At 25.7% G+C, this 22,940-nt stretch overlaps 3 protein-coding genes and 1 long non-coding RNA gene across 4 annotated transcripts; 2 read left to right on the top strand and 2 right to left on the bottom strand.

Moving 5' to 3' along the window:
* Nucleotides 1-4,756: 4,756 nt before the first annotated feature.
* Nucleotides 4,757-6,387, top strand: LOC122711401. Its single transcript, XR_006346094.1, has 4 exons — nucleotides 4,757-5,001; nucleotides 5,179-5,325; nucleotides 5,489-5,822; nucleotides 6,113-6,387. It is a non-coding gene; the product is annotated as an uncharacterized LOC122711401 (long non-coding RNA).
* A 5,334-nt stretch (nucleotides 6,388-11,721) lies between these two features.
* On the top strand, nucleotides 11,722-13,420 carry LOC122711400. The gene is made up of 5 exons (XM_043930151.1): nucleotides 11,722-11,824; nucleotides 11,993-12,182; nucleotides 12,740-12,848; nucleotides 12,991-13,113; nucleotides 13,185-13,420. The coding sequence occupies exons 1-5, from the start codon at nucleotides 11,722-11,724 to the stop codon at nucleotides 13,347-13,349; spliced, it is 690 nt and encodes a 229-aa protein (XP_043786086.1). The 3' UTR covers nucleotides 13,350-13,420.
* A 757-nt stretch (nucleotides 13,421-14,177) lies between these two features.
* LOC122711478 (protein brambleberry-like) lies at nucleotides 14,178-17,625 on the bottom strand. The gene is made up of 9 exons (XM_043930281.1): nucleotides 17,362-17,625; nucleotides 16,873-17,260; nucleotides 16,173-16,358; nucleotides 15,858-16,080; nucleotides 15,490-15,786; nucleotides 15,190-15,402; nucleotides 14,881-15,117; nucleotides 14,494-14,812; nucleotides 14,178-14,399 (listed from the first exon to the last, which is right to left on the bottom strand). The coding sequence occupies exons 2-9, from the start codon at nucleotides 17,242-17,244 to the stop codon at nucleotides 14,267-14,269; spliced, it is 1,980 nt and encodes a 659-aa protein (XP_043786216.1). The 5' UTR covers nucleotides 17,245-17,260; nucleotides 17,362-17,625; the 3' UTR covers nucleotides 14,178-14,266.
* Nucleotides 17,626-18,567: 942 nt separating this feature from the next.
* LOC122711459 (protein SMG8) lies at nucleotides 18,568-22,735 on the bottom strand. Its single transcript, XM_043930260.1, has 15 exons — nucleotides 22,546-22,735; nucleotides 22,200-22,344; nucleotides 21,842-22,116; nucleotides 21,543-21,773; nucleotides 21,277-21,470; nucleotides 21,076-21,179; nucleotides 20,818-21,011; nucleotides 20,506-20,745; nucleotides 20,233-20,436; nucleotides 20,058-20,161; nucleotides 19,837-19,995; nucleotides 19,557-19,767; nucleotides 19,173-19,484; nucleotides 18,920-19,099; nucleotides 18,568-18,745 (listed from the first exon to the last, which is right to left on the bottom strand). Exons 1-15 carry the CDS (start codon nucleotides 22,584-22,586, stop codon nucleotides 18,625-18,627), a joined length of 2,715 nt encoding a protein of 904 aa, XP_043786195.1. The 5' UTR covers nucleotides 22,587-22,735; the 3' UTR covers nucleotides 18,568-18,624.
* Nucleotides 22,736-22,940: the final 205 nt, after the last annotated feature.

Raw genomic sequence — 22,940 nt, 5'->3', positions numbered from 1 at the left:
AATAATTAAATAAAATAATTCTAATTTATTATATATATATATATAGAATTAAAATATATTTATAGAATTTTTTTAATTATAAGAATTTTAATTATAAAATTAATATAATTTTTTCTTAATTGAAGAATTTTATAAAAATATTAATTTTGTAATAAAATTTCTTATTTTCTAATGAATCCTAATCTTAACTGAACGGTAGATTTTAGTTAAATTCTTTAGGTTAATTTAAGAAGGAACGTGCCAAATGCTTTTGTGAAAACATATTGCTCATAGGTACTTGCTACTTTTGGATTATAGGGGCTAATAAAATCCCCATAATCCAGCCACGACATTTCATTGGTTAGGGATAGATGCGAAAGTGACCACAGGTACATTGAGATAGTTAAGTGAATTTTGTTTTCCTAATCCTTAATGAATTAAGGAAAGAAATAATAATCAAATAAATATTTCAATAAAACCATATATGATAGAAAATTATTAATATATTTAAAATGCAGTTAAATCATAATTTTGAAGAAATTCGTTCATAAGAAATAATAAGTAATGTGTTATGGAAGATATGACGACGATCAGGGTGGTCCTCTCTCACGATTCAAGAAACCTCGTTCTGGAACCGATGTATACACGGTACACGCGTCGTCAACGGAGCCGTCGACGTCGTGGATGCTGCCAGAAAGAAAGTTGATCTGAAAATCAAACAAACAACCGATGCTGCGTTTCTGCACTTCCGTCGTCACCGTTTGTTTATTGTCACTGAGAGATCGCTGTTTTAGAGTATGTGCGCAGTTTAATGTCGTATTTTACATATTATGTAACTTTTATATTTTAATTACAAAATCATTTATGCTTAAAGAATCATAATCCAATCATAATTAGTGAACAGTTTATATAATCATTTTATCTTCAATATTTTACATAATACTTTAGTAAATATTCAATTTTTTCATGTATATGTGTATAATGCTAAAATATAATGTTAAAGAAAATATAAATGAACATATAATCCATTTGATTACATATACAATCATATATATTATTTCTTTTTATATTAACAATACATTATATATAAAATATTTCTTAATATTTAGTCGAAGTTACAGTACAGTTTTCGCATTTATTTATTATTTATTAAGTATTGTTAACAGAATAGTTGAGACGAATCAAATGATCGATTACAATAACGGAAAAAATACGTATAAAATTCGATATGCAACTACACGATTACACACGAATATGAATGTTTCATATTCATAATTTTTGCATCTCGTATATTTATCAATTTATTTTAATATTAAATATTATCGCAATTATTATGAATTAATTGTTTTCATCAAAACGATATTATAAGAAAGGTTAAACGATATTTTTTTTTTAGATGAGATAAAGGAAAGGGAAAGAAGAGGTTAAGAATTAAAGATTTAGAAAAGAAATTGTGTAACATCGGTTCTTTATACTCTTGTAAGACGGACATAATGAAACATAATTCATTCCCATGCACCTTGGAGACGTCGTCTGGCGAACACATGTCTCCATCGAATTTTATCCATTAGAAAAAAGTGCGCCCTTCATCATATGACATTGGCCGTCGTCGAATATTGAAACTCGAACTCGCTAATTCTCCAGATGCTAGCTTGTTTCAAAGGGTTATTAAACATATTTTTATGTTTACAATGATGGAAATATTTAGATTCTCAATATATACTTTCAGTTTCAAACAAAATATTCATGTCTTAAAATAAAATTTTTGATAATTTAAATTTAATAAAATAAAACAAAATAAATAGAAATAATAGAAAAATAAAGAAAAAATAAAAATAAAAGAAAAAAATTAATAAAAAAATAAGTAAATTTTATATATTTTTTCTTTTTTTTTTGTAAAGAAATAAATTTTTTAAGGTAATAGAAACTTTTTTCCTTAATTTCTTTTTTACTTTATTTTAAATAAAGAATAGTAATATTCTTTCTTCTTTGTGTATTTTGTATTTTATATTTTGTGAAGAAATATCTGTGACCTGTTTTCTTTATAGATAATAGTTTAGTTTACCAAGGAATCTCTTTCAATGAACATTAAATATTTTAAACAGGATTAGTAAGCCTATTAAACTAGTTCACTTGAAATTCTTAGTAAATATTGAATGTGCCTCTGAAAATAATATTTACTACATTCTAGAATTCAGAAAACATTCAGAGAAGAAAATTCATTCAAAGAGAGCATATTTATTTCAATTTTTGTTTAAATTTTTTTATAATATTATTTAATAACTTATTAAATAATAATTAATTAATAATTAAACTAATCTATTATTAATAACTAACCTATTAATTAATAACTTTATACAATTAATTTTTTAATGACAAATTTTTTAATAACATAAAACAAATTTACAAAAACAATATCTATTTAGAAATATTTTTAGATATATAATGAAGTAACAAAGAATGAAAAAATTCTTTATATAAATTCTTTTTATTTATTAAGCAAGTATGAATTTAATTTTCAATATATTTATTTCTTGTTAAGAAAATGGATGGACATTGATTAAACAAATTGAAGAAAACAGTTGTCTAATAATCACATCTGTTCCTGGATTACGAATACGATAAATTTGAACCGGTGAAACTAACAGCTGGATTAGTGAATGTTGTCGCGATGTCAACGAGGAGCTTTCATCTTCTATCTTGTAATTTGCGAATCTCTACATTTCAGTCTAATAAATTTACTAAATAAATGTGAAGTTCAAATTACTAATTTCTTACAAGATTTTATATTATTCTTTATTTAAATTATATTTTTATAAAGAAATAATTGATACAATTTAAAAAATTTTTTTTTTCATTAAAATTTTTTACAATTTTTTTCAATTATAATATTTATAATATTTATAAAGTATATCAATGTAACTTTGTTTTATTTTTTTTCCAACGACAGCAAAGAAAAAAATACGAGTTGTTCAGAACATTCATTCACAAGAAGTCCGGAAGTGAAAAAATAGCGAGAGCCAAAAAGCAACAAAACCTGTCAGAATGTTCCTAGACTTATTGTCTCCACATTTTTGTTACGGCTTAGTATGCATGTGCGGATTCTGTACGCATTTCAGAAATATTTCTACTTCAAACACACGTGTTCACCATCAGGTTGTCCAAGTGGTTGTTTGACCTTCGCTTTTCTGCTCTTTTAATCCTTTCTATTAATGTTCATTTTTATTTTCCAATAATTCACAATTTTCTTCATTATAATTGTATTAAAAATTAATTCTTAATTCTAATATTGTTAAAATAATTTTTTATTATTTAATTAGAAAATTTTTTAAGAAACCAATTTAGAAAGAATTAATATACTAAAATTTAAAACTAGTATTATTAAAAATAAATATAATAATTAAAATAGAAATATAATTAAATAAAGATTAATATAAAATATAATTTTTTATTTAAGAAAATTTGTATTTTTCTTAACTAATATATATGTTTTTTTTTAATCAGGCAAGAAAAGAGAGGTGATGAATCTGGATTGAATTTCTCGAATTAACGTCTTCGAGGGGGTATTAGACCCACGTGAATAACGTGGACCCTGATGCTAAGATCGTGAATTAGAAAAAAAGGGCCTCACGGGTTGTTATGGCATGGATGGGCCTCTGGATTCCTCAGTGGGGGTTCCTCGGACATTTCTTTCGTTTCTCTTACCACTCCCGACGATCCATTGTCATTTCTTCTCCTCACTGTCAAAAATGAAATTGGAGAATACTGGTGAAGTATTTTCTAATATTTTAACTTTTTTTTATAAAAAATTTATAAGTTTACATATCTAATTGTATATCTCATTACAAACCAATTTTGTATAAACATTGTATTTAAATTCTAAAATTAATTAATTATTATTAATTAATGAATTTAAACTATTCCGAAATATTAAGTTATTTCTACAATAACAATATCAAATTTTATTTTTAAATTCCATGATTTCAAGTAATAAATTTTTTTCTTATTTGTTATATTTATTTTAATATTTTTTTTATTATATTCCATTTTAAATAATTAATAAATATTTAACAATATTCATTGAGTATTCTAAAATAAATTATAGATAACATTCTATATATTCTATATATATATTCTGAAAATACATTAATATATAAAAATATATAACATATATATATATGTCATACAGTAGTCAAGAAAAAAAAAAGAAAAACAAGAAAAAATGTTGAAAGTTGAAACTAATGATAGGATGTCGAGTCACTAATTGCCATGGAAATTTTGCAGGGTCTGGTGAATTCGTTCAGGAGATTCTAAGGCACGGTTTAAGAGGTCAAATCTAAACGATCCTAGTTCTTGGAAGGAGAGAGCCATCAGGACACGCGACACTTCCCGACTCAGAGGAAGCGTGTTCTTTTTTATTTTCTCTTATGCATGAAACCCCATGGTTACGAACCACTGAAATCATACTGATGATAGATTCATCATTATTATTTCAGCGGATTTTATACATGTTATCAATTAACATAATTTATAAAAATTGAAAAAAAAAATAATTTCTTAGAATAAATTTTATAATACAGTTATTGATAAATAGACATAAAATGAATTTAATAACTTAAACAGATGTTGTAGATATATCGACATGATCCTTGAAAAAAAAGGAAGATATTCTATTTGTATTCAATTTATTTAATATACATCACATTATTTATACTTACTTTAGTTCATATAATCACTTTTCAAATTTATTAAAAAATGTTAAAAGTAACAATATTTATGATATTAAGATATTAGTCATGTAATGTATTAATAATAATTTTGTTTATACATATAAATAAGTTTAAAAATATAATTTGATAAGTATTGCAATTTTATTAATAACTAAATATTAAATATTAATGACTAGAGATCTAAAAGAAATGGTGAATAACGCCATACTGTATTGGATCCCCTTTTGTTTGATCCTCACCAACAGTGGAACAAGATAGATGCTCCAGTCTCTGATTGGAAGATACAGAACAGGTAAGAGATGAGCTCCACCCAGCTTTAATGGCGCTATTTTTTCAAAATGAATCTTTTCTCTTTATTACTCTTTATTTTTTCTTTAACATTCTTCTTTAATATATTAAATAATACAATTTTTTTATAGTAAAAAAATGAAAAATTTAGAGTGTTTAAGTTATTGTTTTTTTATATTAGAAATGTAAACGTTTGTAAGTGTGACAGACATTTGCACTGAAGATGTTTTGGGAACAACAAGCTGTTTCGTTTTATCAAAATAACTGTTATCTGATGTTGTTTCTATCCGTATTCATCATTTTCAAGGAAAATTTTATCTTCACATAGGTATTTTATTTTTTGGAGCATTTTTTTTCTATTTTTTATATTTCTTTGATTTTAATATTTTTCTATGATTTCTATATTTAATTCTTCATCTTCTAAATGATTTCTAAAAAAAAGATAAAAATCAATAATCTGATTTTAAATGAACAATATGTTACATTCATAGGCTATTGTGTTCGACTGCAGCCATGCTAAATGCACTGTGTCACGGATGTGTAACAAGAGACGATCGCTCTTTTTTTTTTTTTTTTCTTTTCTTCCCGTGAAGTTAGACGGAGCCGCTGCTTTGAAATTGGCACGCGGGATGATTTTAGCTATTCAAAGCCTGGCGGGAAGGAAGGAAAGTACGTTGCGTTCGACTCGCTGGCGCCAGCGTGACAAAAACTTTTCATAATCGGCTGTGTCTCCCCTCGTTTTTGACCTTCTGACATCGATGACTAGAAAATCCTCGAATTCCTGATGTTTCCTAATCTTTCTTCATGAATAATACCTGAATAACAGTGAGTAATCGTTAGAAATGTTTTAATTTCAATATTTGATTAATTTTGTTTTTTATCTTATAAAAGATTAGCATTATTTTTAATATTTTTCAGTATTTTTTATAATATTCTTATGTTGTATATATTACTATATAATAGTAATTTTTTTTATTAATATCTATTAAAAATTAGAGAAGAATATATAATACTAATTTTTTTTTTTGAATTTTGATAGTGAGGAATTTTTAGAAAAGTGTTTTTTTATATAAATATATTTTAATATATTATCTTTTCTCTTTTTCTCTTCGTAGATGAAATGAGGATACATCATTAAAATTTCTTCAATGAACCTTCCAAGAAGGATCCTTCTTTATCACAAATTTGTGAGGACCCTTTAGAACCTAATTTATAAAGAAATGGCTTTAATGAATGGTCCCACCATTCAAACTTTCATTTCATACTTTATAAAAGTTAGTTTCCAATTTTTGCTTTTTTTTTATTAAATATTATTGACTATTTTAAAAAAAAAGAAACTAATGAAAAATGTAATATAAATAAGTATTGATTAAATAATAAAAATGATTAAATAAATAAATAGAATACAAAATAAGTAAATAGATAAATAGAATAATTTTAGAATCTAAAGAATCTAATTTAAATTTTATATTTTTGTTATTAAAAAGAAAATAGCATATGATAATAGTTCACATTGGAAGGATTAACTAATATCGCCCTAACGTTCTTTTTCGAAAATAACGCTCGAACCACATGGTTTCATAGAGAAAACATAGTTTAAACCTAGGGATGATGGAACGAGGACGAAGAAGAGGATTCTCTTCATTAACACATACTTCATCAGTGGCTGTTAATGAATCACGTGTTCATATATCAGTTTTGAATGACTCTCGCTCTGTGTTTTTCCTAGCCTGTTAATTTATATCTCGAGAAAACTCCTCGCGGAGACCATTTTCGGTGTCCAAATAAAAAGGAGCCATGGTTCTGAAAGACCAACCCCTTTGACTTGCATAATAGGTTATCCTACTTTGGCCAGGGGAAACCATTTTTTATGTAATGCTTTTAGAATCCATGTTATTCCTTTTTTTCTTTTTTTCATAACTAAAAGCGGCTTCTTTGATGGGATTGATTTTAATTTTTTCTTTTAATCTTTAAATTAGATCGTAACCATTCTAGGAATGGAGTTTCCATTTTGGATATTGCATAAAACACCATAACATTCAACCAATAGAAAGGGAAGATAACCCACCCTTTTCGTTTCAATGAGGAAACCGACATCAGAGTTGCCCTTTTCCACTTTCTTTTCATTAAACCGACGACATGCAGTCGCAGAGGGGCGGCGCTTTTCGAATGGCAGCATCAAGGCGCAGACGCCTTCGGTTTCACACCGTGCTTCCGGTAAGAGTAGCCCATAGAATTCCTAAGGGGTGTCTAACGCCCTCGCGACACCAATCGTAAATTATTTGGGTTCTCATGCCCCGTTCCTTCTTAATTTATCTTATTCAAACCCGTGACGACCTCGATTCTAATTAAAAAAGTGAAACAATTGGTTGTTACAGATTTATGTTTTTGAATAATGTTAGATTTTAAGATTGAAGATAATATGCATTTTTTCTAGTATTTATTAATAATAATTTTTTTCTAAACGAATTATTTTTTCTTTCTTTTTCAGGTTTCAACTAGATCAATCATTTTCCCTATCAGAAATCTTTCCACTGTTCTGAAATAAACGGCAAACCGCGAAGGAGCTTCCATTTGCTTTTGCAAATGTGTTTACACGGCACTATATACTTCACCGGAATAATTCCTGGTGTCTTTTTGCTCTGTACGAAAACGAACGAGTTTTACTTGGCGCCTGTACCGCACCGGTATTGTGAGATCCGTGATTCCGTGGCATCGCCTGAGTAAATTCCATCCATTGGTGGGGGCGGCGGCCCTTACAATTTACTGTTTCCACGTTCCGATCTATTTTAATTATTTCTTCGCGGTTTGCCATGAAAAATTCCATAAATCTTCGTCCCTAAGGTAATTAGCGGGGATACTTTCGACTAGGCATAAATCCTGTAATTCCTTCCAGGAACCCCGGAACATTGACAACAGACGAGATGCACTGGAACTCCAGTGTTTCTCAAGCTTTAAATATTTTATAAAAAAATTTATTCATAATTTTCTTATAATTTTTTCAATAATGACAATTTGACAATTTATGAAAATAAGGAAAAATTTGAATTAATATATTATTTCAATTTCATTGGTTTATAGTTAATTATTATTTGATTGGTTTTTTTTAATAATAATTATAGAATGCGAGCATTTAATATTCTTGTTTGAGAATTCTTGTAAAGATTTTTTAAATATTTTTTAGTCGTTTAAAGAATTTAGAAATATGATAAATTAGATGATAGCTCGTTAAATAAAAAAAATCAATTATTGAATGAAATCATCATTGAGAGACGCTGTATCGTGGTGTATCACTTGAAAAATGAAGGAACAGCGCGTAAATTGCTATTATAGAGGTTTGAACGCTTGTAGCGGTTCTTAATTCGTGAGGACATTTATTTGCTACACTTTGGTGCAATATAATTCGACGCGTTTCTGCTATTTTTACTGTTTTGTGATTCATTTACCCTACTATTAAAAAGAATTATTGCCTTCGAGATTTGAAACATGTTACCACACCAACACCGTTCTTTAATTTCTTCTTAACGATTAATTGTATTTTATTTTCAGAAGAATAGATATTTCTAATTTTTTCAATGCTATAATGAGTCCATTTATACGTTTCTTCATCTTTCGATATAGAAAAGTTAATTTTATTTTATATATAATTTCTATTTTAAGAAATATAAATTCTGTAAAATATTGTAGGTTGAAAAATATTGGAAGAAATTGTTTTTAAATGATGAAAATACATTTCATTGTCGAGAAGGAGGTAGCTGACTGAAGATAATAATCACCTTCCGTTCGTCGTAAATCTCTCCTTATGAACGATGGCGATAGGGTTTGCTCGCACAAAAATAGAGTTTTTTTCCTGGCCCTCGTAAAATATTTATATGCGCAAATAGTGGAGAGTCGAGTCGAAAATAGGGTTGGTCCGCGACTCGATGAAAAGAAGACATCGATAAGGTATCCATGGAATTAATTCCTCTTCCTTTTTATTTATCGTTTTACTATCAGAAATATCTCTTTGATCGATTTATGAAATTTTCTTAAGTAAAATAAGAAACATTACTCGTAATCTTAATTTTGATCTTCAACTTTTCTATCTCTTTTATTTTTTATTTTTTAGATATGTTTACTTATATTAAAAATTATATTAAAAAAGAAATAATTTTTCTCTTTTTATAAAAAAAAAAGTCTAAGATTAACTTTAGAAATGACGTTTCTTATTTTGGGTTAAGATATGCTGACAAATTTAAATTGAAGAAAAAAGTGTGAAGTGCTTTGAAGATGATATTCGTGAGTTGCTTTCAGTATTGGATGAAGCTTTGAAATCTTTTCTGTGCAGATGTTAATGTCAGAGCGTCTGGGGAATCGAAGAGGTGACAAAATGAATCCTCCGGTTTTGATAGAGAAGTAGATCCATTATCCACTATCTCTCAAAAAGGTTGTTACTTTTGTTGGACAGCTGTTTCCTTTAAAAAAAGTTGGTTTTACTGAAACGAACTCGAATTAATCAAAATGGACAAAGAAGTTTTTTAATTTTTTTTTTTTAGAATTATTTAATTGAGAAACTCATTGTGTAACAAAAATTTGAATACTTCCTGAGTTCTTTTTTTAATAATAGATTTTTTAATGACTATATTATATTATATTATTATATTATATTATATAATGACTATATATATAATAGATTTCAATTTTATATATATCTAATGAATATAGTCGGTCAGATCTTTGAGCCGTTTCAACTTTCATAGTCCCGCCCTCGAAACAGGAAATTAGTTGCCGACAGGCGGTTCGAATTATACATTTCTCGGGAGAACCGGTAAGAAAGTAAGAATTTTTTTTTTTCTTATCTTTCTATCTTTCAATTTTCCTTCATTAATAATCATCAAAGGAAAATCGTATCCATTTACACAAAATCTAATTGCAGGTATCATGATCAAAAAATTTTATTAATTTTTATCTCGGTATATACTTCCACTTCACTTTGCTTATATTCTAACCCACAGTAAGTTTCTTTTTATGCAAGCTTTCTAAGAGGGGAGAAGTCGTCGACGTGTCCCCTCGACAGCTGCCACCACTGTAAGATCCGGTTCACACGACTCTCCTCGCTTATTCCTTTTTTCTTTCTTCTTTTTACATTTTTATAAGGGCTTTCTGAAAATTATATTTTGCTGACGTATCGAAGAAAGAAAATTTGAGAAAATTTGATGGGAAGATTTATAAAGTAATAAGATAATTTAATTATTCATTATTATAACGATAATAATGGAATAAATAATGAAATAAATTTGATTTTTAGAAGAAGTGTAAAAGAGTCATCACATACGGAGACTTTTTTATAGAAGAGCACTTATCAAGGACGTTCAATTTGCAATACATTCACATGGGGACAGTGTTAGTGGAAGTCAGTAAACAGGAAAACACTGTGAGCATTCATTCCTCTCTACTGACCCATATTCGCAGAAGTCGCTTATCTTTTCTTCTGCTTCTTTTCTATACTCTCAAACAATCAACCATAAGTCACACCATGCCTCGTTGATCTGTCATTTTTCGTTGTTCAGGCTCGTACAGACAAGTTTCTTCACCTTGCAACATATCAAACTTCATTTAAAAATCAAAATAATCTTGAATTGATGAGATTCTTTGACAATATTCGATTCAAAGAAATGAATATATACTGGTATTAGGAAACATCAAAGCATGTCATATTGTCAGATGTCGCTCTAAATATTATTTTTTTTTTTTTTACATTCTCAAGAAAAACTTTAAGGTAAAATAAAATATTTGAACATAAAAAGAATTAATATAATTAAATAATAAAAATAAAAATGTTTTAATTATTCAATTTCTCTTTTAACAAATGGAATGATATTTTATTGTATTATACTTATAAATAAATATTGGTTAAAATTTATTAAATTTATTGGTTAAATTTTATAAAAAAATACTTTTGATTATATAAATTCGTTGCAAGGTTGGTTATTAAACAAAATTGAACAGGGAAAGAAAAGGAAGTAATTGGATTGAATTCATTCATGGTTTTTGATAATATTCAGATAATATTTATCAGGGATATCGAATAAATATGATAAAAAGAATCGAAAAGAATAATTCGATCGTTAAGAAGTTAAGTTTTTTCAAAAACGTGAACGATATGCAGATTACTTGATCGATCTTTTTAATTTTTTAAATAAAATATAATATTAATAATTTATATTATATAAATTATTATATAATATATTAATAATTTTTAATTATATGTTTTTTTTTTCATTTTTATGATCATAATAATAAAATTATTATTTTTTACGAAGAACTATAAAAGAAATACTCTTAATATTAAAATTAATATTTAAATTAAAGTTTATATTTATATATAATATATATAAATATATAATATATATAATATATAAATAAATATATAATATATAATATACAATATTTAAATTAAAATTCATATCTATAATATTGGGTTATTCGGAAAATAATTTTGTTTTTTTTTTCATGACAAAAACGTGTGAAAAACGAAATTACTTTCCGAACAACCCAATATCATATTTATAGAAATAAAGTTATGGTAATATTAAAAGAACGGACAGTCGTATATTATCATTTTTCTTAACAGATTTCAGAGACCATCAGTCCATTGTTTTTCTCTGTTCTGTTGAAAGATGATCGATTTATAAAGTCAGATCGAAGAGAAGTGTCAGGTTGGAACGCCGTATAAAGAGTATACATGGAGCTCAGGTCAATGTCGAAACGACCACCACCTTATACACATGTCGATAGACATAAGTTTATGAATTCGCAAAATATCTCCACGACGAAAAAACAGAATGGTTCTCTACAATTACTTCATAATATTTCTTTTTTACAATTTATTTCAGAGATATATCTTTTTTATAATATATTTTATATTATTTTCACAATTTTATTTTCACAACATTTCTTTTTCATAATGTTCTTCAGATATTTTTTTTGCATCTCCATTAATATTGAAATTTAAGGTTTAAGAAAGGTCAAATTCGAAGAACAAGATGATTCACCACCAGTAATAGTTAAGGATGAATGTACTAAGTTTTCAAAATGTAAATTATTTATCTATTCCATTTGTGCGCTCCTGATATTCTTCATATGTATTATTTGGATTTTTCTGGTGTTCCCTTATCCTATGCATGCTTCTTGCATTATAAAATGGTATTTTGATTTTTATTATTCATATATTCATATTCATATTCACTATTAATAATTTCTATTTGAAATCTTATTGTGATATATAAAGTTATTTTATTTTATTTTATTTTTTATGAACTTTTTCTTCATTTTGATTAATTTTTATGATTGATTAATATTTTATCATTTATATTCTTAAAAACTTAGGAAAAATATTTTAAGATAAGATCTATTTTGCAACAATTTTGTGCATAAAGAAATTCAATATGTATTGACCAGCAATAGTGAAACTCGTATATTTTTCTTTGGCTAGACGACACCGCTTGAAAAATATACGAGCCACACTTTTCAAGCATATGAGAACGTCGCTTGTGTTATTTCGGTTCTCCCCTTTGAACTTCCATGCTGCCAAAAGACGATAATAAATTTTCATGAATAAAACAGTTAATTTGGAATTAAATATATCTTATCCTTATTTCCATAGACAATCGTGAGAATTTCTTTACTATTTTCTAATAACTTTTTATTATTTTTTATATTAAAAAAATATGTATTGTAATTTATTTTCTTTTTTATAATAGGAAGTTTGAAGATCCTTGCATATATGTCATGCAGAAATTTCGATCTCAAATACTTAATTGGTCATCCTGCATGAATTGTGGACCACGTGGTAGTAAATGTCTGTATACGGTAAGAAAAGCAATTCTAATTTATGAAAATTTTGAATAATTTTAGTTTCTTTTTAATATATTTAATATTTTTTTAAATTAATAATTTTATTTAATACTTTACTTTTAAAGATTTTTTTAATTATTTAATTTTCATTCTCTAGCTTAAAGAACCAAATCCAAATGAAAGTAATATAATTAGAGCTACACATCTTGCTTCAAATTTAAGAACTACGGAAACGATGAAAATTGATTTCGAACAAATTAACAAAACTTGTATAGCAACGGTATGTTTAATTTTTTAAATAATGAGTAAATAATAATTTCTTATTAAACTTCATTATTTTTTTACTACTAGGGAGAATCCACATCAAATGAATGGTTTAGAGTATTTGATTATGGTACAAATTACTGTAATTTGCATAATTTAATAACCGGGATTGGTTTTGATAAAAGTTTGAAATTTTTGGAACTAACAAGCAATACAGTTTGCACACAATATAATATGGCGGTTTGTAATTAAAAAAATTATTTTGATTTTTCTTTATTATTTATAAAACATTTTAATTTAATTATATTTGTTAACAATTTTAAATAAAATTACAAATAGGTTGTAATATTTTTATTGTTATTAATAATCGTAATGCGAGGATTTACAAAAATAAATTACAATTAAGTATTATGAACTTACAAAATATATGTTTTTCTTAACAATCTGTGATAACGAATACAAAATATATTGGAAAATACATCACATATTAATAATTATCTTTATTATACAATTCTTATTGAGTCTTTACTTTAAAATAAGTACTAATTACAAAATTCAAATATATACAATATTATCTACTTTATACAAATTACAATATTTGTTAGAGAGCAAAAGCCATAAATATTTTAAAGGCACCATATAAGTCATTTATAGAATTCAAGACTTATAATTGATAGAACAATTTCTTAACTTTTTAACTTAATTATGTAACAATATTGTGCTTTGTTTGAAATCAGATTAATTTTTAATAGAAAAATATTTCTAATTACAAGAAAGGAAAAGATTTAGAATTTTTAGATTTTATCTAAGAAATTTAAAAAATAAAATTTCGTATATAGAGTGAGAAATCTGTAATATACAAATTTTTTTCACTCGTAAATGTTTTTAAGAGATGAAATCATTAAAATGAACTTATAATTTTCTTTCTTATGGAATTAGTTTCTTGTAAAATATAATGAGATATATATAAAAGATAAATTTTTAAATATCTATCACACAATTTTTAAATATATAAGATAAATTTTTAAATATTTATCACACAATTTTTAAATATATAAAATAAATTTGTAAATATCCACCACCACTATATAAAATTAAATATTTTGACTATCACATACTAAAATAAATTCTTTTCTTGTTATTTTATTTTATAATTATTAAAAAATTTTTCAATCACCCATAATTGAGCTTCCAAGAGAATGTCTATTACAATACATTTGTCCATTTATTGCACGTAATCGACATCTTTTGCCACTTCTTGTTATAGCATTACATATTCTTGAAGTATATGATGGAGTAACACTAAAACAAAATAAGAAAATAATTATTGAATTCTTTAATAAAATCAATTATTATTATACATTATATATTATTATATATATTAAAATTCACATACCTTCTGGAAGGCGACTGTTGATGAGAATAAGAAGATCTGTTTGTAAGACTTTCTAATTTTCTTAATCTTTGTCTAAGATCATTAGCATCGATTAAATTTTCGTAATCATCAACGCTTCTATTTCTTTCGTCTATCAAATTCGAATTTTCATAATCTTCAGTGACATCTTCAGACATACTTGGATATTCTTGTTCATAATTGTGAATAAGATCTTCTCGATTTTTTCTCGAAGATATATACGAACAAGATAATTCCTCGCTTTGTACAAAACTTGGTTTGCTCCATGAAGCTACTGCCTGCACCAACGAACTAAATTTCTCTGAAAATTATAATTAATTTTAATTATTATACAAGAAAATTATATTATAAATAATTTTTTTAACTTACCAATACAGCGATTTATTTGGTAGCACACAAAAATGTAAAATTTCCAAGTATTTTTTTTTAGATTTGTGTAGAAAGATATTGAAGGAGTATATGATGATTGGAGATTAGAGTAAGAAGAAACATATTCGCGTGTTATACCATTTACATGACCATTTTGATTAATGATTTGATTTGATTCTGATCTTTTTATATTTTTTGGACCACATATACGTTGAATTCCAACCATCATAAAGTGCACTAAAAATTAAAAATAATAAGACTTTAAAATATTCAATAAATTTATACATATTTTTTCTATATGATACATACTCATCGTAATTAAGAATATCAATACACTCATTGATACAAAATCCAAACAAGCATCCATGCCATGTTTTAAGAAAGATAACAAATTTAATGGTACAATCCCCATAATAGTGATTCTAGTTAGCAATGGTGCATGAAGAAATGCAGCAATCACCATAGCAAATAATAAATAAATAATGTGTAAACCTACACGATATATTCGATGCATTTGTTCTCCTGAAAATTAAGAAAATTATTTAGTTTCCTTATTATCAATATTATATCATATATTTTTTTCAATTTATAATTGAAAAAAAGTATTACCACTGTCGCCTATATATTTAGTTAACCAATTAAGTTTTTGATCCATTTCTGCACGCATATTGTTTGTTATATCCCAAATATATTGAATAGTATTATTAATTTGACTTAATTTTTGCAAAGTTTGTTCATATTGGACAAGTACTTCTTCATGTTGTGTAAAAATTCGATTTGTGCTAGATTCTATTTTATCCCAAATCAAGTGTGCTTGTTCTTGAATATTCATTAAATCCTCAAGTATTTCCTTATGATTTTGACTACGTTCGATAGCTTGTTCCTCTAAATTTTTATTTGCTTCCTCTAAAAAATTCAGTTAATAAAATAATCAATAATCACAAATATTTTTTACCTCCATTTGTTAAATTAATTACCTAATTTTTTTCTAATATCATTGGCCATTGTTGCAAGTTGTGCGTGACCAGATCGAATCAAAGCTTTTTCGTTATTCAATTCTCTTAGATTTGTTGTCACAAGATTATGAGCCGATGCTTGTGCGTCTTTTAAATATTTTTGTTGTTCTAATAATGCTTTATTGCCTTTTGACAATGATTCTAAAGCTTCTACAGTTTGTTCTTCTAAACGATCCTGACTTTCCTGAATTAATATATAAAACAATAGCAAAATATTAAATAATAAAATAATATAATAAAATAATGAAAATAATATAATTCATTTTAGATACTTACTTTCAAAGAACTCAATGTTTTGATTTGTGTATGAGCAGTTTGCATTAATTTGTTCACAGTTAATTCTGAAAGAGCACGGAATTGAGCACTACGTGCTGCATAACAAACTGCTCTAGCTCTATTACTCATTAAATGATATGCATTCCACATATCTGCGTCCATATCTGTGGTACATTGTTTTAGAGACTATAAAAAATATAAATACACTCATTTTATAATTTTTCACAAAATAAATATTTCTTTAATATTTTTTATTATTTTAAATTTTTATATTAAAAAATCTTTTGATGAAATATTAATTTTTTTAAAATATATAATAATCAATTAATCAATTCATATTCTTGAGAAGATATTTTATATTATGAGACTAAACTAGAAATCTCAGTGGTGGCCTATATGCTATAAGTGGGGGAAGTTGCAGGTCTGAACATGCTTCAACTACCCTTCCACATGTTATTTCATATACAATGCATTAAAGCATAGTGTATATTTAGATGTTTGATATCATTTAAAGTTTAATCTTTTGTTTAGTACAATGTATTAAAAATTAATAAAATAAAAATTTATAAAAGTTAAAATTTTAAATTATAAAACAGTTGGAATTTTTAAAATTTATAATATATAAAAATGTGTTTGAAATGTGTATATAATTAATATAAAAACCTGGAAATTTATTACAAAAAAAATAATTAAATTTTACCATTTCATCAGTACATGGAAATATTTTTCTGCCTTCTACTGCAGATTGACAATTTAAAAGATTAACACTCAATTTGGCAAGTTGTTCTTCTGTCATTTCAGAACATGAGGTTTTTATTTTCATAATGACTTTGTGTTGGCAAGTTTCTAAAGGTGATGATACTTGAATCTCTGTAAATTTTGCAGCTTCCTGAAGGAATTTTTCATCCTCAGTCATAGATTCATATGGTATTGAAAGTAATGGAATACCATCAGCTACCATAGTAGTTTCATCTGAACCTTTATTCCAAAACCATCCGAATATTGAGGCATAACCACTTTGATAAAATAATGATATAATGCAATAAATTAATAAATATTGTGTCTGTGCCATTTTATATCACACTTTTCTAAAAATATAATAAAAAAATAAAATGATTTATATTATTTATTTAATTACCTTGAATGAAATCAAATTTAAATTATTTAAAATAGAAGTTAAAAAAATCACCTTTTAAATGTTAAATAATTTAATGATGAATTGAATGATTAATAAGTAAAAATTTAATAAGACTGCATAATTAATTTTTTTATAATACGTTGTAAAAAAAATTAAATCTTATATTAAAAGAAAGTTATTTGTAAAATCACTTTCACTGGTCAATGACAATAAGATGTTTTTATAACATACAAAATTTTATTAATGATATCATAAACTTTATATTATTAGTAGATGAACAAAAATAACCATTTCACAGATAAAATTTGGTGACAAGTGTTTATTTTGTCTCACACACAATAGCATTTCATAACGGTCATAGCACTATAACGCAATGGCGGAAAAATTCGAAAGAGAAATTTTATTTTAAATTTTTCAAATTTTTATCAATCTTGTTTTAATATGAAGAATAATAAATTTATTTTAATTTATTATAATAATTTAAATAATTTTTTTACAAATTTATATTAAATCTTTTAATTCTAATAATAAATTTCATAAAATAAATATAAGTTTAAATGATTTAAATTTTTTGTAGAATATAATTGAAACGTACCTATCAGAAGTCTTCTTTTCGTTATATCTTGGGCAGTTTTTTAAATGAACCAATCAGAATGCTTTTCAGTTAATGACCACTTGCGTAGATTAGCTGCGTCATAAATTCGACAGCGCGAATGTGTTTTTACATTTATCCAAAAATAACATTTTTTAAAAATTTGTGTTAGAAAATAATGTTCAAAGTGTATGGTAGAAGAATTTCCAAGTATGTTATATTATTTCTTAATAAATAAGAAATATAAATTTTAATAATTTAATAAATAACTTGTGTGCATAAAATAGTATGCATATTTTGTAAATATGCGTAACTAACTTTAAAATTTGATTATTATTAGTATTATCAGACAAAAGAGAAGAAATAATGAATTAATTTTTTATAATTTTCAAAAATATAAAGCATTTTGATAAATTAAAATATATATTTTTATGTATAAATTTTCTACATATATATTATATGTGACAAATAGTTATAGAAATTAAATCATTTATGAACTATCTTTGTTCATTTTAATGATTATTTTCAAATTAATTACTATTTTATTCTCACAATTCATATTATTTTAAAAAAATTGAATATATATACAAAAAAAAATTCTAAATTTTATCGTTTAAATTGGGGTTGAAAATTATAAATAATATGCATTTTTTTCATTTTTATATATTTACAAGATATAATTTACATATAAATTGTTTTTTAATAAAAAATTGAATACTGTTTTATTTCTTTTCTGGAAGTACTTCGCTAATTCCGTACATTCCCGCTAATAATCTTCCATGTGATGTTGGAACGGGTTCTTTTGGCGCTAAATATGGTCCCTTCTCATCCATATATACATATCTAAATTTTTATTAAGAATTTTTAATATCGATTTTTTTTACAAATTGTATTATAAATTTAATATTTCAAATTTTGATTTCAAAAGAAATTTTTAAATTCAAATATTTATAATTTTTATTTTTCAAATATTCATAAGTATAGCAAATTATATAAATATTAATTTTAAAAGGATACGGTAATCTTAAGACCCAGTAGGCACTTTGCGACAATTTTATTGGTTCGTCACAACCAGTAATAAAAATTGGACAAGGTGGGGGTCCAGGTTGTACTCTAGGATTTAATGTAACATGAACAGGTGCTTTTGGTGTTACTACATGAATTCTCATTAATTGAGCAATTAAAGGTTTTGTTTGTCTAAAATAAAATTTAATTCCATATTAATTTTATTTTTAAATATTCATGCATTAAATTTTTAATGTTCACATACCTGCAAGGACATGGAAAATAAAGTGGCATATCCGCAGTACTGGATGTAACTTTATTTCCACTATCTTTTACAATTCCATTTCCGGTAGCTTTCAAAACCTTATCTGGCGCGGATGCCATGAACCTATGTCCTCGCGGACATTCGTATTCTACTCCTACAAATATTTTCACTACAAATTCTTTTCCACCCTTTGATTTTCGACTACGTATAGTATTCATATTCTGAAAATTCTTTCCTCTGGGACAATAGCCATGAGATCCATGATCACTTATAGTCGGCCACAAAGAACCTCTCTCTTTCTGATGTTCTAATCTATAAGAAAAAATTTAATAAATAAGTAATTAAAACTTTGATAAATAAGTAATTTGTTTTAAATTTAATTACCTTACTGTAACATCCCAAGGTAAAAGAAAGGCAGAAGTAGATAAAACACCAGCTTGATGTTGTAAACCCAAATTGTGAGAATATAAACTACTTGGACCAAGACAAACTAAAGACCAACTGGAAAATTGTGGCAATAAACCAGCTGGTGATTCTGTATGTAACATTCCTGGTAGATATTCCGTTGTTGAAGGTTGCCTGACCAAAGATTTCTCTACAAAATTTAAAATTTGAAATTTATTTTCAACATACGATATTATAATTAATCTTATGTTAAAATTACCTTTTGCATTTTCTGCATCACTATCCGATACTTCTATAACAACTTTATGCGCATCGCTAGGTGTTAAGCTAGTTTTACTACTAAGTTTAGGAACATCTTCGTTAGTTTCGCTTGTTGGAGGTGACTGACCTCCACTTCCATATGGTGTTCGAATATCATCTGAAAAAATATAAAAAAAATCCTCTCAAATTTAAAAGATAATACAATGATAATAAAAGTACCATTTAAAGTATTAACTCCTAAGCTACAAGCCTGAGTATTTCCTTGAGACGACTCTCCATGACTAAAAGAATCTTTTCGTTTAGTAGAAAACAATTGTGCTGGTCTGTAATAAAGATTTTTTAAAATTAAAAACTATTACTCTAATTTTTAAAAATATAAAAAATAATATTTTACCTATAATTATGTGTGCTTGGTTGGAAAACTGGAAATTGTATGTTCTCCAATTGTGCACAGCCACATTGTTTGGCTAATATTTGAAAGTAATCATAATTGGCTTGTCTTAAACTAAATGGATCTTCTCTTGAACCTTGACACCGACCACAATTACAAGCACAAATATATCGAACGCCACTGCAATGTTCTCTGATTGGTAAATCACTATAAAGTAAAAAAATGTCATATAAAATTAGGTGTAATGAAAAATAATACTTTTCAAATAATACATACTTATCGTTATCTCTTTGTTCTGCCTGTTCCCCTCCACCAGCACCTTCACTTCCACCTCTATGTATTGGATTCGTACAAGGATTCCCTGTCAAAGACAATACCTCACACATCTGCCTACCAGATCTCCAATGTTTTTCGCATTCAGTCTGTAACTTTTCACTGAATTCTTCAAATAGAGGACCTCTTGCATGCATCTCAAAAACTGCCATTGCATGAGCTAGTTTTGTCTCATGATATGTTCTGATGTAAATATCGATAGAATTATTTTATGTAAATTTTTTGTAGAAAATCTCAATTAATTTCAATTTATACCTTGTATAATGTTGAGGTAGATTTTCTTGATAAGTCTGAAGAGCTCGTGGAAGTACTTTACTACATCTGCTTTTACTGAATTTTACATCAGTATCTAATAAGCTATGCAAAGTTAGTAATTCTTTATCTGTTCCATAAATGAAATAATCATATATTTTATTCGCTACTTCGCAGAATATTGTGACATTAGGTATCTAATTAAGGAAATTAGATTATTAGTTAATTAAATATTAATTTTTTTTTTATTGTGAATCTTACCTCAAAATAGGCAGGTATAGAATGTCTTCCAACATTATCGTCGAAACCTCTCGCAAAAGCTAAGTTTATGTGCTGTTGTAGAAATGATCTAAAGGAACGAATTTCTACAAAGATATAAGTTATTATTATTTTGATACACACACAAACACACACACACACACATACATATAAATAATAGTTTTCATTTAATGATTTACACACCAGTATCTGTATTATCTATTTGAATATTGGAATCTTGACTCGCTAAACTTCTAGAAGTACTTCCTCCAGAACTAACTTTGCAACTTTGTATGAGTTTTCTCGCCATATAACCCAAAATATCTTTGGACTCAGTTGTACCCGTATGTACATAAACAAATTCTTGGTTTGCAGGAATTGCAAACAATGAATTTGAACTAAAAATTAATTTACATATTTTTTATATCAAATTAAACAATTTTAAAATTTTGTATTCTAGATTTTAATACCTAATATTAGTCACTATACGGTTTTTTCTCAATACTTGATATATTTGATCTTCCAAAGAATGTTCTAATTTTTTAATATTAGCTCCACTAGTAGGATCTTGAAATACTGCAGGGCAAGTTTCAAAATAAAATAAAACTCGTGGAGAGCAGGGTCTTACATTTGATATCCAATCTTTAGGTAAACTATAGATACAACTTAAGACATCAGAAAGTTGTGGTGAAACTTTTTGTCTGAAAATTGATAAAAAATTTTATTTATGAAATCATAGAATAATATGTTTTTAAAAATAAATATATACCTTACAATATCCATAGCTCGGAATAAGTGTACATAACTATAATCAAATGTATGAGTTGGATGAGTAAGAATAATAACATGTGATATATGAAACAAAACAAGTAATGCTCTTGCATATTTGTCTCTCATATGTGCCCATATACTAAGAAAATCTTTACAGTCTTGTTGTTCTATAAATTTATCGTATTCCATTAAAAGAGTATGAGTATCTAATAATCCTCTTAAATGTAAATATATAGTTCTATCTTTAGAATCATAATATCCTTCAATCTCACACTAGAAATAATATAATTTATATTATTCTTATATTTAATTTATTTTAGAAATTTTAATATATTTTTGAATATATTATTTCTTACAAATGATTCTTTATCCACTTCTGGTTCATCTAGGAGGCTCACTTGTAGAATGGAACTGAGCATATTGGTTTTACATCCTTTTGCATAATATTGTGATTTTCCAAACACAGATACAATCACTACTTTTTTATCCGTGTGTATAAAACTAAAAATATTATTGAAAATTTTTATTAACATTTTAAAAAAAAATATATTATTTTTTTTAAAACTATATAACAATTAAAATATTAAGAAAAAGTATAACATTAATTGTTATTGCTGATTGATATATTTACAAATCAATCAAATTGTTATTAAATTTAAGAATTTTATATATATTAAAAAAATATTTTTTTCATGCAATTACCTTTCTATATTACATGGAAGTCGAAATTTTTGCGGTCGCATTATATATTTGTTTTGGTGATACAAAGGTTATGTTATTGCATGTTATGTGTTAAATATTATAGCTCTATACTTTTCAGTATATAGGAAAATTATAAATTATGAAATAATATTAAAAAGTTGTAAAAAATTATATATTATATTTATATTATTATATTATATTATAATTATATTTATTTATTTTATTTTATAAAATTTATTTTTGATAATTTATTTTTCTAAATAAGTTTATTTAAAAAATTTTAACAATTATTTGAAAAATCTTATTACAAAATAAACTTAAATCGATTAAGAGAAAAAATGTTTAATTATTGTTATAAGTAAATAATTTATGTAGTTGGGATTTTTTGTTTATAA

Source organism: Apis laboriosa, unplaced genomic scaffold (genome assembly GCF_014066325.1).
Source record: "Apis laboriosa isolate Shangri-la unplaced genomic scaffold, ASM1406632v1 scaffold170_cov151, whole genome shotgun sequence".
NCBI lineage: Eukaryota > Metazoa > Arthropoda > Insecta > Hymenoptera > Apidae > Apis > Apis laboriosa.
This window is presented reverse-complemented; position numbering and strand designations above follow the sequence as displayed.

What these genes read in the sequence shown, in the direction of transcription:
- LOC122711400 (XM_043930151.1), top strand. Translation starts at nt 11,722, where the DNA reads ATGGAGCTCAGGTCAATGTCGAAACGACCACCACCTTATACACATGTC. An exon ending in CACGACGAAAAAACAGAATG is followed by an intron (nt 11,825 to 11,992) that starts GTTCTCTACAAT and finishes TTGAAATTTAAG; the next exon opens with GTTTAAGAAAGGTCAAATTC. An exon ending in GCTTCTTGCATTATAAAATG is followed by an intron (nt 12,183 to 12,739) that starts GTATTTTGATTT and finishes TTTTTATAATAG; the next exon opens with GAAGTTTGAAGATCCTTGCA.
- LOC122711478 (XM_043930281.1), bottom strand. Translation starts at nt 17,244, where the DNA reads ATGGCACAGACACAATATTTATTAATTTATTGCATTATATCATTATTT. An exon ending in TTCCATGTACTGATGAAATG is followed by an intron (nt 16,359 to 16,872) that starts GTAAAATTTAAT and finishes TATTTTTTATAG; the next exon opens with TCTCTAAAACAATGTACCAC. An exon ending in GATATTCTTAATTACGATGA is followed by an intron (nt 15,118 to 15,189) that starts GTATGTATCATA and finishes TTTAATTTTTAG; the next exon opens with TGCACTTTATGATGGTTGGA.
- LOC122711459 (XM_043930260.1), bottom strand. Translation starts at nt 22,586, where the DNA reads ATGCGACCGCAAAAATTTCGACTTCCATGTAATATAGAAAG. An exon ending in CCAAGCACACATAATTATAG is followed by an intron (nt 20,162 to 20,232) that starts GTAAAATATTAT and finishes TCTTTATTACAG; the next exon opens with ACCAGCACAATTGTTTTCTA. An exon ending in TATTTTCCATGTCCTTGCAG is followed by an intron (nt 19,100 to 19,172) that starts GTATGTGAACAT and finishes ATTTTATTTTAG; the next exon opens with ACAAACAAAACCTTTAATTG.